Source organism: Lepidochelys kempii, chromosome 5 (assembly GCF_965140265.1).
Source record: "Lepidochelys kempii isolate rLepKem1 chromosome 5, rLepKem1.hap2, whole genome shotgun sequence".
In the NCBI taxonomy this organism is placed as follows: domain Eukaryota; kingdom Metazoa; phylum Chordata; order Testudines; family Cheloniidae; genus Lepidochelys; species Lepidochelys kempii.
In genome coordinates this window covers 19,031,894-19,047,455 of record NC_133260.1, presented here as the reverse complement: position 1 = coordinate 19,047,455, position 15,562 = coordinate 19,031,894, and the positions used below count along the sequence as shown (strand labels likewise).

Sequence of the window (15,562 nt, the reverse complement as noted above, 5' to 3'; positions counted from 1 at the left end):
GACAAAAATCACTTTTTTCCTACAAATGCATTTCACGGATTGTTAATCCCACTTACTCCGTAATGCAAGGCAATGGTCACTTAATTACAATGCAATAAAGGGCAACAGTAGAGTTCAATTTATAGTGACTACAGGATTAACTCCAAAGTATGTTCACAGTGCCTTAGAAAAGAGACTATTTTAAGCCAGGCTGACTCTAAGGTAAAAGGAGTAGAATAGCATACGTCTTCTGAGTCCCTATCCAGTGCCCTATCTGTTGGGCTACAGTTAGTGGAGGGAAAGCAGGTCTGGCTGAATGTATTAAAGGGCAATTAAGAGCTTAATCCTGAAAATACTGGGTAGTTAGGTATAGTGCTTGCTACTATAAGTAGTTCCAGTCAAGAGACAAAGAACCGTGTCCACACGGTACATGAAGGGTGGGGAGTTTAAATACAGTGATTGTGTGTAACAATGTAAATTTCAGTACTTTGATGGGAAAAGGAGAGTGAGATGAAGTGCATGAATTAATAGATGGAACAGAGCAAATACAGACAGAAAATGTATTTGAGTGGCAGGAGCCACCTTTATTTACAAAATACTTTAAACAATGCTGTTACTCACATACCAACTAAAATAACTACATAAAAGTTAAAATGAGATTACTTTGTTTTCTGAACAGCTCCCCTGGATAAACAGCAAGAAAGGCAAAAAGTACTTTTAAAAATAAGGCAGTGAAATTTAATTATCTTTGGCAATTAATATTAGCTGCTATGACAGGTTAATTGCCTCGTCCTCACTAAACCTTGGGATCTTCTTAAATTCCTCCTGCTTCTTGAAGAAAAGCTGGGCTAGAATATGATCTGCTGTGGCATGGAAGTAGTCATCCATATCAAAGGTTTGCAGCTGTCAGAAATACCATATTTCAAATAGAAATAATTTATTATTCGATGATCCTTTTATAAGACTATTAACAGCACAGACTGAGTAAAAAACCACACAGTTTATGAGAGCTATAGCACACACAATAAAAAGCATACCACTTACATAGCACTTTTCATCAAAGCTATTAAAATCTTAACCATTTCTGGACATGCCTTTTTTTTTTTTTTTTGGAATGGGAACAGAGAAAGTTCTGAGCTACGTGCTTAAGAATGTTTGTGTTCTTTGAAACTCAATAGTTTCTAATGCTAATAATACAAGTAGATTATTGAATCAGAGAGATTGAGGGTGTAAAGTTTGTGTGTGTGAGCGTGTGAGCATGTGTACATAAACACACACACAATGGCCGGTTAATGAGTTGGTAATACTTAAAACGGTAAATGTCCTATGAAATAAGGAACTAAGCTAGAAGAGCAGTTGCTTCCATGCTCCTTTGCTGGATATCATTATCATAGGATATGTGTAATCACAGGTCCATGGCGCCACCCATGCTCACCATCAAGCATGTTGGCCTGCTCAATGCTTGTGCGGATCCCCTTTCTGTGGTACCCGGGGGCTATAGTGGCCTTTGCAGGCTGATCCACCCACAGCATGACGAGCAGACAAGCTCTCTCTGCCTTGCGCGTGCGCACACACACACAATACATAGTCTCTCTCCTCTTTTTCCTCTCCAATTTGGTGCTTTAGTGGTGCCTCATGAAGGCCCTTCACACCAGAAGTGAAGCTCACCGTCAGTGTAGCTGAGCGTTACTGGGTGGGTAGCAAAGCATAAGGCAACCAATCAGGGAATAAGTCCAATTTATGCTTCCCGCCCCCTCAGCCCCTGCTTATACAGTAACTGCCATTATGTATTCTCACCTGGTTGCCTGTGCTGAATGCTAGAATCAGAAGCAAATCCTCAGCACATGTGTTTTTGATATAATGTTGTGTTCCAATGGGGAAAAATACAACATCTCCAATGCCAATGTCAAAATCAGTGGTAATTTTAGATGAAACAATAATTCCCACCTAAACAAGAGATGCAGCGATTATTCCTTGCTGGAAAATGTTCAAAATATCCAACAGTACACGCCAAGATCGCTCATCATAAGATGAATTAAGAATTACGGCTCCAATTCTGAGCTGAGATCTGCTAGTGCAGACCCAATGGCGTCAGTGGAGCACCAGACAGACGCCGGCATCCACAGGGGAAGATTGTGGCTATTATTATTCAGTGCCCCAGATATGGAAAAGGGGTTCATCAGAAGTTTCAACTTCTTCGCCTTGTCAGATGGATTATTAACATTATGAATTTTGGAAATACTTGGGTCAGCTCACATGAAATGCAGGACCCTTAAAAAGAACCTTTAAACCTCTTTGTTTTTCAAAGGGTTGTGACCACTGCTGGGCTATGTGTTTGATACCTTCAACTCATCCCATAATTCCCTTCTTTTACATCAGATCCCTTTGTTGTGTTTATCAGCTTCAGTTTAAAGAGAGTGGTTTTCAATTATGATCTTAGTGTGTCTTTGTTTGTTTGTATTATGTCAAAACAGAGCCTCAAGCACCCTGGTAAGTCACGTTAATTAATACTAATCAGAGCAATAATGATTATCTGGGCCTTCCTCTTGGCATAAAATCAAGACCACCCCATTTTCCTTTCTATATCGTACTTACATGTAGTGATAGGGACATAGTGAAACATTGTCTCCTAAATCTTGTTGCAACTAACTTACCCTGCTTAGGGCTGGTTCCTCAGCAGTGCTGAATCAACAGGATTCCCTCTTATTTTGCCTACCCTCTTTCTAAGACCATAAGAATTCCTACTTGAAGCAGCTTGCTGCCTTTTCCCTAAATGCAGAACTATAATGGCTAATTTTTCTCTCCATTGAGGTAGTGTAACTTCTTTTTGACTTGTTAGAGTTCCATCAGCATATCTCAGAGAAAATTTAACCCTAAGATGAAGGGTGTGGATTTTGGAGTTTTACAGTACTAACAAGAATCAGAAATTTTTCTGAAAACATTCCAATCCTGCAGCCCTAACTCAGACAAAACCCTCATTTAGTTTATGTAACAACTTACCTTTCCACTGCCACTAATGACATAGCCCATCTCGTTAGCATTGAAATGAAAATGAGGTTGCCGTAGTCCATTGCTGTATATCCTGATAGTTCCTAAGGTAAGACTATTTTCATACTGGAAGTCAAAATAAGCACAACATTCAGACAACAACTCATATGGCAACATCTTAGCTGTGTGTGACAATGATGATGAACTCACATGCTTCACAATGTTACCTTACGTTTCAGCAACGAGAATGCTCTACTGAATATACATACCATTTGCAGTGAGTCACTAAAGATTTTCTCATTGTCATTTAGACCCACTCCATTTTTGCGAAAGTGAGCCCACTGAATTACTCCCTCTGGAAGTTTGAATTCTGTTGAATCTGAATGAATGACAGTTAAATGAGAATTACTAGAAAATATTCCCATATGTTATCGGTAATTAATTGCCAGAAGATTTGCTTTTAGCTAATGTTGCTTGATTATCGACCAAGATCATGAGTCCACACTGGGGACTGAATCTGGGACATCCAGTGCTATAAGCATGAGCATCTACCTTTAGCTATGACAGTTTTCAGAGTAACAGCCGTGTTAGTCTGTATTCGCAAAAAGAAAAGGAGTACTTGTGGCACCTTAGAGACTAACCAATTTATTTGAGCATAAGCTTTCGTGAGCTACAGCTCACTTCATCGGATGCATACTGTGGAAAGTGTAGAAGATCTTATTATAAATACACAAAGCATGAAAAAATACCTCCTCCCACCCCACTCTCCTGCTGGTAATAGCTTATCTAAAGTGATCACTCTCCTTACAATATGTATGATAATCAAGGTGGGCCAGGCCATTTCCAGCACAAATCCAGGGTTTAACAAGAATGTTGGGGGGGGTAGGAAAAAACAAGGGGAAATAGGCTACCTTGCATAGTGACTAAGCCACTCCCAGTCTCTATTCAAGCCTAAGTTAACTGTATCCAATTTGCAAATGAATTCCAATTCAGCAGTTTCTTGCTGGAGTCTGGATTTGAAGTTTTTTTGTTGTAAAATAGCGACTTTCATGTCTGTAATCGCGTGACCAGAGAGATTGAAGTGTTCTCCGACTGGTTTATGAATGTTATAATTCTTGACATCTGATTTTTGTCCATTTACTCTTTTACGTAGAGACTGTCCAGTTTGACCAATGTACATGGCAGAGGGGCATTGCTGGCACATGATGGCATATATCACATTGGTGGATGTGCAGGTGAACGAGCCTCTGATAGTGTGGCTGATGGTATTAGGCCCTGTGATGGTGTCCCCTGAATAGATATGTGGGCACAGTTGGCAACGGGCTTTGTTGCAAGGATAGGTTCCTGGGTTAGTAGTTCTGTTGTGTGTGGTTGCTGGTGAGTATTTGCTTCAGGTTGGGGGGCTGTCTGTAGGCAAGGACTGGCCTGTCTCCCAAGATTTGTGACAGTGTTGGGTCATCCTTCAGGATAGGTTGTAGATCCTTAATAATGCGTTGGAGGGGTTTTAGTTGGGGGCTGAAGGTGACGGCTAGTGGCGTTCTGTTATTTTCTTTGTTAGGCCTGTCCTGTAGTAGGTGACTTCTGGGAACTCTTCTGGCTCTATCAATCTGTTTCTTCACTTCAGCAGGTGGGTATTGTAGTTGTAAGAATGCTTGATAGAGATCTTGTAGGTGTCTGTTTCTGTCTGAGGGGTTGGAGCAAATGCGGTTGTATCGCAGAGCTTGCCTGTAGACGATGGATCGTGTGTTTTGGTCAGGGTGAAAGCTGGAGGCATGTAGGTAGGAATAGCAGTCAGTAGGTTTCTGGTATAGGGTGGTGTTTATGTGACCATTGTTTATTAGCACTGTAGTGTCTAGGAAGTGGATCTCTTGTGTGGACTGGACCAGGCTGAGGTTGGTGGTGGGATGGAAATTGTTGAAATCATGGTGGAATTCCTCAAGGGCTTCTTTTCCATGGGTCCAGATGATGAAGATGTCATCAATATAGCGCAAGTAGAGTAGGGGCGTTAGGGGACGAGAGCTGAGGAAGCGTTGTTCTAAATCAGCCATAAAAATGTTGGCATACTGTGGGGCCATGCGGGTACCCATAGCAGTGCCGCTGATCTGAATGTATACATTGTCCCCAAATGTGAAATAGTTATGGGTAAGGACAAAGTCACAAAGTTCAGCCACCAGGTTAGCCGTGACATTATCAGAGATAGTGTTCTTGACGGCTTGTAGTCCATCTTTGTGTGGAATGTTGGTGTAGAGGGCTTCTACATCCATAGTGGCCAGGATGGTGTTATCAGGAAGATCACCGATGGACTGTAGTTTCCTCAGGAAGTCAGTGGTGTCTCGAAGGTAGCTGGGAGTGCTGGTAGCGTAGGGCCTGAGGAGGGAGTCTACATAGCCAGACAATCCTGCTGTCAGGGTGCCAATGCCTGAGACAATGGGGCGCCCAGGATTTCCAGGTTTATGGATCTTGGGTAGTAGATAGAATATCCCAGGTCGGGGTTCCAGGGGTGTGTCTTTGCGGATTTGATCTTGTGCTTTTTCAGGGAGTTTCTTGAGCAAATGCTGTAGTTTCTTTTGGTAACTCTCAGTGGGATCAGAGGGTAATGGCTTGTAGAAAGTGGTGTTGGAGAGCTGCCGAGCAGCCTCTTGTTCATATTCCGACCTATTCATGATGACAACAGCACCTCCTTTGTCAGGAGAGTGATCGCTTTAGATAAGCTATTACCAGCAGGAGAGTGGGGTGGGAGGAGGTATTTTTTCATGCTTTGTGTGTATATAATAAGATCTTCTACACTTTCCACAGTATGCATCCAATGAAGTGAGCTGTAGCTCACGAAAGCTTATACTCAAATAAATTGGTTAGTCTCTAAGGTGCCACAAGTACTCCTTACCTTTAGCTAGTTAATAGACTCCTATCCTTTGTGAAGCAGCCACCAGTGAGGGATACATAACACAGACTGACCAGCGGTTTATACTTGCACAGTATCCCACTCTGACACATGCAAGCAGCAATTGTACAAATAATAAGAAATCTGAAATCAGAATTTCTTCTTGAGTTTAGACTAAGACTAGTAACTTGGAACATATTCACTGATATTAATGGGAACACCAAAAGCTTCTTTCCAGCCACTCACTCATTAGCTGTGAGCTCAAACTTTTTATCATGAAAAGTAATTGTTCTGATGGCAATGATTTCAGCTGTCCTGAATCTTGCAAGGTGCTTTGTCATTAGTAGTGGAGGGTGCTCAGCATCTCCCAGGAAATGCTCAGCACCTTGCAGGATTGAGTGCACAGTGTGTGAGCATCATGCACTAGAGGCTGATCCACTTTATACAAAACATTTTGAAGATGATAAGGTAGTGCTTTCTATACACCTTCCAAAGATGGACAACATTTCACCTTAAACAGGTCAGTCATGGTGACAACATTTTCCATGTGCCTGAATTAGACAGGCCCTTATTCACATACTGATGTTAAAAGGCCTCTAGTATTATACCTTGAGCATACTAAAAGTCCCAGGAAGTTGTAATTGTTGCCTTATTTCCTTTAGGTAATTTGGACTTCTTTGTGCCTACAATGGCCTTCTCTATTCATTCTCTTGCACTGACAGTCTAAGGAGTACTGAAACATTCTCCAGACGGAGTTGCCTTTGGCTCATTTTGTTCTACCTCCCCTGACGACAGAGTTCAGCTTTCCTTGGAGTGCACCAGCCAAATCCTCAGGTACATCAGGGACCCATCAAAATAAGTTTTATTGGCCATATACAAAAAAGAGAAAACTATAAAATAAAAAATTAGTTAAATACACATACTCCCAGACCATACTACAGTGGACATCACAGGCTGGCACTTTCCTTGAAGTTACAGAAGAAGAGGTTACTCATCTTGTGCAATAACTGGGTTTTTCTAGATGTGTGTCACTATGGATGCTTCACTTTAGGTGCTAATGCGCCTCTTGAGCCACGGATATGAGATTTTCCCTTAGCAGTGTCTGTTCGGTCTGCACATGAACCCTATTCCTCCTCCTGTCACACACCAAGGCTACACAGGAATACGCAGGTGAACTGCCCTCAGTTCCTTCTCTACTCGAATGTCCCATGGAAAACAGTCTGAAGCAGAGGGGAAGGAGGCCAGCTGGAGGGATGCCAGACTCAATGGTACCTGTTCCAGGGCCAGAGTCAATGGCACCACTCAGGTTGTTGGAACCTCAGAGTGGCCCGATGTGGATCACACTCTACTAGAATCCCTCTGCCCCGCCATCCTTGGTGTTGGGGATCGACCTCTATCAGTCTTTTTCTGCTTCCTTCTTACCTATGATAGAGAGCTGTGCCGAGATTCCCTCGCTGAAGCACTTTTCTTCAGCACCCGGGATGTTGGACAGTGCCAAGTTTCTTGAGAAGCAGACGGAGCATGTTTTCTCGCTGTGGGAGAGGAGGAACTGCGCTGAGTCTCCCAAACAGTAGCCAGGGCACTCCTTATGGCAACTGAACTACCAGGCTCTGAGGGAGGTCAAAATGCTGCCTCCTTGAGGATACATCTGAGCTAGTGTCTCTACTCTTTTTGATGAGATCTTTGGTAAGTCTTTGTAGATCTTACAGCGCTCCTGCATGTGAGTTTCCCCCAGACATTTAAGGCAGCTGCAATGTGGGGTCACTCACAGGCATAAGCTTGTGACAAGAAGCAAAGGCTTAAACCTCAGAAACCACACACTAAATGCAACAACCGAAATTAGACAAAGTATTACAGAGGCTGTCTGAGGTCTCTCTGAGGTCTATTAGACTGCCTGAGGCCTCTGCTTAATATTGTCCCTTTTATTAAATTACAAATTGTTTCTAGACAGTTATAATACTATTTCTCCCTTCTATCACATTTAATTTTTACTCTATTTTATCAACATAAGAACGGTCATACTGGGTCAGACCAATGGTCCACCTACCCAGGTATCCTGTCTTCCAATAGTGGCCGGTGTCAGAGGATTCAAAGAGAATGAACAGGACAGGGCAATCATCAAGTGGTCCAGTCCCAGCATCCAGCAGTCAGAAGGCTAGGGACACCAAGAGCATTAGGTTGCATCCCTGACCATCTTGGCTAAAAGCCTTTGATGGACCTATCCTCCATGAACTTATCTAATTCTTTTTTGAACCTAGTTAAATTTTGGCCTTCACAACATCCCTGACAATGAGTTCCACAGGTTGACTGTGCATTGTGTGAAAAAGTACTTCCTTCAAAACAAACAGATACCCCATTTATATACCAAGTTCTTAGTTATGTACCTTTGAGATTATAGAAGTATCGCCACACTAGCTCGTCTGGAGACTGCACATAGCTGGCATTCTGAACAAGCTGTACTAAGTTTGGTGGAAGGTTAATGGCCTGATCTTCTGTTTGTTTCTTGAATGTTCTTATAAAATTCACTCCACCTTGAGTCTAAAATACACCCAATAAAAATTTATGTTAGCAAATGCATGAAGCAAACAGGGAAAGTAGAGCAGCTTGATCAAGTAATGTGTTTTTCACCTTTAAGACATACTGAAGGTCTGATCTGGTAAGACTTGCTGCCATGCATTATCCCATATAATTCCTAGCTCTATACATATTTTAACTTGATTTTATACTTTATTCAAATCCTAAAGAGATTTGAAACTGAAACAAAATGTAAGTCCTCTCTCATCTGGGTAGATGCTACAAATTGTTCCATGAAGGAGAGAGTGTTTGCTCCCTCCCTGTGGAATGCACAGTTTCCACCATGAGAACCTGCAGATCCCCATGGATCCAGCAGATACTATGAGCCTATATGCTAGGGACCCTTGCCCCACTGTGACAAGGACTAGTTTTAACAATATGAGAGGACACTGCTACACTGGGGACATACAAATCCTTCCAGGTGGGAGACAGGAGATCCAGGCAAAGAGGGGATCCTCCACAAATTGATAAGGGGCATGGTTGGGCCCTTTTGGATTACTTTCAGCAGGACAGAGTTGTATATGCTACTGTTCAAACCTTTAATGATCTTGCTGCTATGTCTTCTGGTGTAGAGAAAAACATCCAAGGTTTGAAGTTCTTCATGTGTTGTAAAAAACAGCAGGAACAAACAGTCATCTTCTCCCACATTCTTTACCCAGTGCAATGTGTTTTTAGGGAAGAAAATCACTTGGCCCGTGGTAACATTGTATGTAGTTATTATGCTACCACCAGCATCAACACCACCAGTCTAGGCACTACCCTGAAACACAGGCGGAGCGACAAAACAAAATCATGACAGAAACAAACAAACATTGTTTTTTCCGTAGTGAGCTCATAAATTGTATTTGCCTACATTTTAATAATTCAAACATATATGTGACTGATGGTAGCCCACTCTGGTGACAATCCCACTCTTACTCAGCTTTTGAGAGACCAAAGCAAGAATAGTGCATTCAGCAATAAATTGTTGGAAGGCCCAATTTCTTTAAGAAACACTTAATAAATTTTCTCTCTCTCTCACGCACACACAAAACATTAAGTTATTTAGAGAAAGCTATGAATGTTATGATTATAGTTTAAGAAGATTCAAACTATTGGGGATAAGGACCATGTGTCTGTGGAATGTCTTGCACAATTGCTCCCCAATCCTGACTGGGGCCTGTGAGTGCTACTATGATAGAAATATTAAATACTTAATAATAAAAATATTGTTAGTATTCTAAGTATAGCCAAGAGTCAATTCTTCAAAATACATAACACTTTGTTTTCACAATTATGTACAATCTCAAATTATTCCTCACAATACCCCATGAGTTAGTACTGTAAGTAACTTTTACTATCCCCATTTTACAAATAGAGAAATGGATAGTCAGAGGAGATATAACAAACACTTTCAAATTTGGGTGCCTAATATTAAGCACCTAATTCATGTGCAGGCACCCAGATAAGTAGCTGAATTTTTAAAAGTTCAGAGTACACAAAATTTCCACGGACTGCAACTATTACACTTTGGTTGGAGCTGTGAGCATATAGTATGTCTGCAAATCACGCCACTTAAGAACATGATTTCAGGCACCAAGGTTTGAAAATGTGACACACATTAACCAGTGATAATGCCGTCTTTATTATTATTTAGCATTTGTATATCAGACCATAGGCTGGCATGATGCTTTACTTAAAAAATTTACAACAGATGAAATTAAAATAATCAGGTTGTACCTTTAGGAGAAAGCCATGTTCATTTGGCATTAAAGTGCCAATGGGGGGCCCGGAGCCCTTTGCTCTTGATCCGTAATGTTCCAAAAGTCATCTTAGACTGCTGATTGTTGATGCTTGTTCCTAATTCCATTTCTTCATCACTCGGATAATCATTTACATCATACCTAAATCTTGCCCATTGAATATCACCCCCAGGAAACTGAAATACCTAGCAAATCATAAGTTATTCTTACAAGTTATTCTTTATAAGTATTGGACAAAGGCAAAGCCAGTGGGGAAATGAAGGGAAAATATTGAGGGAATATTTCAGAACATTACTTTATATGTAGATATGAAATTTGTGGGAAACACAGGGAATTCTTGGTGAGGCTTCTCTAGCTATGGGTTTAGTACACTTTTGATGATCCCACACATACGTTTATACATCAAATTGCCATAATATTTTTTACAATGATTGATAAGGAATGGATTTAAGGACAAAACTCTCAGAAAAATTACTGGCTAAGAATCACTTTGTAGGTACATCAAACAAAAAAAGTGGAAGACTTGGGGTGAAATCCTGGCCTTACTGAAGTCAATGGAAGAACACCCACTGACCTCAGTAGGGCCAGGATTTCACCAGTCAATTAGTGTGTATCTGCCATCAAAAACTAAACAAATATAAGGCTGACATGGCCTATCATCACCTTGACCACTTTACTTTTATGTTGTACTCCCTTCCCCCTTCTCTTTCTTTGTCTTTTTAGACACTGATTCAGGAAAGCACTTAAGTACATGCTTAAAATTAAGCACATGTGTAAGCACCCTTCCTAAATAGAATGTTTTTCTGAATCAGGGTCTTAGATTGTGAACTCTTAGTGCTAGGGACTGTTCCTTCCCATTTATTTGTACTCCATCTAGAATAAATCCAGGAATTTTAAAAAGTCACCTTACATTAGGGAAGTGTATTACGGGACATTGTAATCTTGAAAACCACATTTTTGTGTATGTTTGCACCTCCTATAGTTACATCTAATGCCTAACAATATCTGAATTGGAAGAAATTAGAAAAAGACAATTTTTTGCTATTTTTTTAGTTCCTTTCATTTGTATATTTGACAGCACTGTATATCAGTTTAACTGTCCACTGTCTAATCAATCATCTTCTTTCTTGCGGAAAAACCCTTATAAACATGAACATGGGATCAGAAAAATCCATATAAATATACTTTTTAAGGATTTAAAAAAAGAGTCAGAACATACACTTTGACATGTGGCTCTATGAAAACTGGAGTTCTTCTCAAATTGGTCAATTTCTAAAAATTCAGTAAGTTTTGAAATACAAAGACTAAACTCTGAAGTAATCTAGCTGTTTGGTTTGTACATGAACGCTAATGCTATAAGTCCAGCAAGGTGAGTGAGGCTACTGCTGCCTAAAATGAGACCATCACATTCATTTTTATTTGTGACCAAAGAATACATTTTAGCTCGGTTCTCAAGACTTCCAGTTTCAGCTAAATGGCTTCTATTTGTATTCTAGCTTTCTGAAAATGTTTAACATGGTTTTACATGGTGTAGTTTCACTGCTAAATTTCAAAAGCTGACTTCCTTTTAAAACTCTGTAATTTTGGTTATTTAGACATCTAATTTGTAGGTCCAAATAATGATATATCCAAAAGATGTAAATTGCATTTTGGATTATTTATGAATCATAATCTCTTTGTGCCTGCAATTCTGTGGACAGAAAAGGAGAGAACCAAAACAACAACAACAAAAACAGGCCAGTCTGAAAATTTGCCTCCAAACTTCTATATTGAGTACAATAATACTTTTCGTAAGAAGAACAACTGCTACACCTAGATTTACCCAGATGATTCAGAAACTGGAATTTGACATCTACTTTTTTTTGTCTGACATTCTTATTGGGCTTTTTGGAGAGGTTATTTCATGCTTTTGAATGTTTATCTCTGTCATAAATCCAGTGTTATTAATGTAGACCAAGGCAATAATCAGCACTCCTATGATGGTGGAGATGATGCAGGCCAAGAGACAAACTAGAAAAATGTTCATTAGCGATCAGTGGCTCTTTCTTTCCTACAAGACATTTTAAAAACAAAAGTTATTGGTTAGCAATCAGAACAATAGTTAATGCAATGATACCTGTGTAATCAAGACTGGATACCTTTCCTGAAGGTATGCTTTTGTCAGACAAGTTAGTGGGCCCAGTATAGGAGTAACTCAATTAAATTTTTATGGCCTCTTTTATGGTCAGACTAGATGCTCTAATGGTCCCTTCAGGCTTGAGGTTTATGAAATTATGAATAAATCTTAGAAGCGCTTCACACCAGGGGACTGATGCCACAGGCTTTATTCGTGAGTTACACACATTGTATTCTTTCAAAACTCCTAGCTAGCTAGCTAGGAGTTTTCATTAGTGCCCATCAGTGTAAGCACTCCTCATGTGAGCAAGGCTTGCAGAATAGAGCTTAGATCTCCCTTGGAATATCAATACAAGCTGCTAATTTTCACAAGAAAGTGAGATAATAAATAAAGCAAAAGAGCTACTGAAATTTTCACCTGTTTTACAGATTAAGCTACAAACTGCAACAAGACAGAGCATCCTTTATACATTAAGGAAGCATTCCTTTTTTAACTATTTAAAGGGATGATGAGATGAGATATGCTTTGTATGGTTACTTTTTTAATCCTTTGGGAAAATGTAAAGTCCTCAGTGTATTTTAACCTGGTTAGATCCTTAATGGTCACTTTTCAAACTGTATTGTTTAAGCTTTCAAACCACTGCTGCTTAAACTTCTGCTGCCCTTAACAAAATAAGATAATCAACATTTTTTTAAACTTGGGCCTTGTAATGGGGTGTCCACCCTACACAAAACTGGAAGGGGTTAAGGTGGCCAGGTAGGCCCATTAACTGCCCAGGCTTCACCTGGAGGAGCTGCCAAAACAAAACAAAACAAAAAAGAGAGCAGGAAATATCACCATATTCCATTACACAACTGTTCTCCTTTATGGGAGAACATTCAAATAATTCTGTTTTTAAATAGCTTGTGTTCAAATAAATGTTAGTCAGTAGCAGTCCCCAGAGAGCCCTCATCACATTCAGAGGAAAAAAATATTAGATCAGATTGCATCCAAAGTCCTGATTTCCAGTGATTTGAACACACTTTACCTTATATTTTCTCCATGTCAATCCCACACAATTCTGTCCTTGTATTAAAAACACCCATATATTCTACACCATGATAACTAATATAGCACATATGGTCTCACTAAAAATCCCCAATGTGTAAAGTCAGTTGGGTCACTGTGGAGTTGCTAACCCTGGTATATTTATAGCCTAGAACTGCTGGGAAGGCAGCTCAGTACTTAGGGTATGTCTACGCTGCAACGAAACACCCATGGCTGGTGCTGTACTTTAACTTCACTCTAGAAACTAATTTAGTTAAATCAGTTGAATTTGTGTGTAAACTAGCCCTAAGCCTTCTGCCATCACATCTTTGCTAAGTGAAGCGAGGCCATGGTCATTTCTTGAGTCAGTATTATGTTTGCCAATTAGCAAAGTGAGAATTAGGAAGATTTTATTTTACTGAAGTCTTTATAGTATATTTATGTACATCATTTTGCTAAATCATGAAACAAGATGTTAAGCCCCAACCCTAATTCTTACTTGATAATGGTCTAAATAATTGCAAAATTGAAACTTACTGGTCTCTCTTGCTTTGTCCTTTCTTTGATATTTGAGGAACTTTGTATTCTTTCTTCATGCATTTCAAATCCTGGGTTCTCCATTTAAAGAAATTGGAACAGACTTTTGTAAAAAACTGATTGAAAAAAATGTTAATTCTAATTTGTGCTCAGTGCTTCTAGAGCTGCAGACCAAGAAACAACTAATTTTAATTTTGCATAGAAACAGTAAAGACACTTAAAATGATCTTATGTCTAAACTGGTTGCAATCCAGGAAATCTCCTTTTCTGAACTGTCACAGGAAAGATCTGCCTCTTTCCAAATTCAGGGTTGAAGTTATTCAGCTCATTTCTGCATTACACAAGACCTGTGAGATGACAAAACAGTAAGACAGACAGGTTCTGTTAACTGAGGACTGTGGGGAACTGACAGTGGACAGCTCAAGCTGGTGAGCTGAGAAGCAGTGCAAAGGCAACAAATGGTCTGCTCCTTTCCCTGTAAAGAGCAGCTTCCCCCTAATATGTGAGTCATTCCCATGACAATGATTAACGAAATATTTTGGGTAGGGACACAGTAATGAAAACAAAAGAAAAACAGTGAACAACTGTACTAGAGCACAATGAAAAACTGTCTTGATTTTCATACACAGGCATCTGTTTGATAACAATAAAGATATTCCTGAATCATTACTATTAGTTACATCGGGAAAGAAAAACTGACAGAATGATAACAAGTGGCAATGATGGCCCCGAGAAAAAAACGGTTACCTACCTCTTGTAACTGTTGTTCTTCGAGATGTGCTGCTCATGTCCATTCCAAGTAGGTGTGCACACACCGTGTGCACAATCATCAGAAGGTTTTTTCCCCTAGTGATACCCACCAGGTTGGCTGTGGAGCCCTCTGGAGTGGCACCTTTATGGCGGTGTACATAGGTCCCTGCCGACCCACCGCTTCTTCAGTTCCTTCTTGCCGGATACTCTGACGGAGGGGAGGTGGGTGCATCTTGGAATAGACATGAGCAACACATCTCGAAGAACAACAGTTACAAGAGGTAGATAACTGTTTTTTCTTCTTTGAGTGCTTGCTCGTGTTGATGCCAAGTAGGTGATTCCCAAGTCTAACCTAGGAGGCGGGGTTGGAGTTCATAGAATCGCTGTTTGTAGCACTGCATCATCTCTGGCCTGCTGTATAATGGTGCAGTGCAATGAAAAGGTGTGGATTGAGGACCACGTCACTGCCCTGCAGATGTCTTGAATAGGAACTGGTGCCAGGAACACTGCTGAGGATGCCTGCACCCTTGTGGAGTGTGCCATCAGCACACAGGCAGGAATCTTTGCCAAGTCATAGCACGCCCGAATACAGGACGTGATCCTTTGGGACGAGACTGGAAGCCCCTTCATCCACTCCGCAATTGCAGGGAAGAATTGCGTTGATTTTTGCAATGGCTTCGTTCTTTCAATGTACAAGGCTAATGCTCATCTGACATCCAGGGAGTGAAGCATTCGTTCAGTGTTGCTAGCATGCGGCTTAGGAAAGAACACTGGGAGAAAAATGTCCTGGTTCATGTGGAATTGCAAAACTACCTTTGGGAGAAAGGCAGGATGAGGTCACAACTGCAACTTGTCCTTATAGAAGACCGTATATGGGGGCTCCAAAGTTAAGGCCTTAAGCTCAGACACCCTCCTGGCTGAAGTTATAGCCACCAAGAATGCTACTTTCCAGGAAAAGTAGAGGAGGAA

The 15,562-nt window shown here is 40.5% G+C and overlaps 1 protein-coding gene across 1 annotated transcript; it reads right to left on the bottom strand.

Annotated features, from left to right (window-relative positions):
• Nucleotides 1-634: 634 nt before the first annotated feature.
• DYNAP (dynactin associated protein) lies at nucleotides 635-14,170 on the bottom strand. Its single transcript, XM_073346159.1, is given in 13 exon segments — nucleotides 635-882; nucleotides 1,777-1,926; nucleotides 2,980-3,093; nucleotides 3,237-3,346; nucleotides 8,233-8,386; nucleotides 8,960-9,002; nucleotides 9,004-9,182; nucleotides 10,142-10,165; nucleotides 10,167-10,340; nucleotides 11,690-11,703; nucleotides 11,975-12,028; nucleotides 12,031-12,214; nucleotides 13,844-14,170. Coding segments are annotated over 13 exon segments (1,419 nt in total). The 5' UTR covers nucleotides 13,928-14,170; the 3' UTR covers nucleotides 635-747.
• Between the last annotated feature and the right edge of the window lie 1,392 nt (nucleotides 14,171-15,562).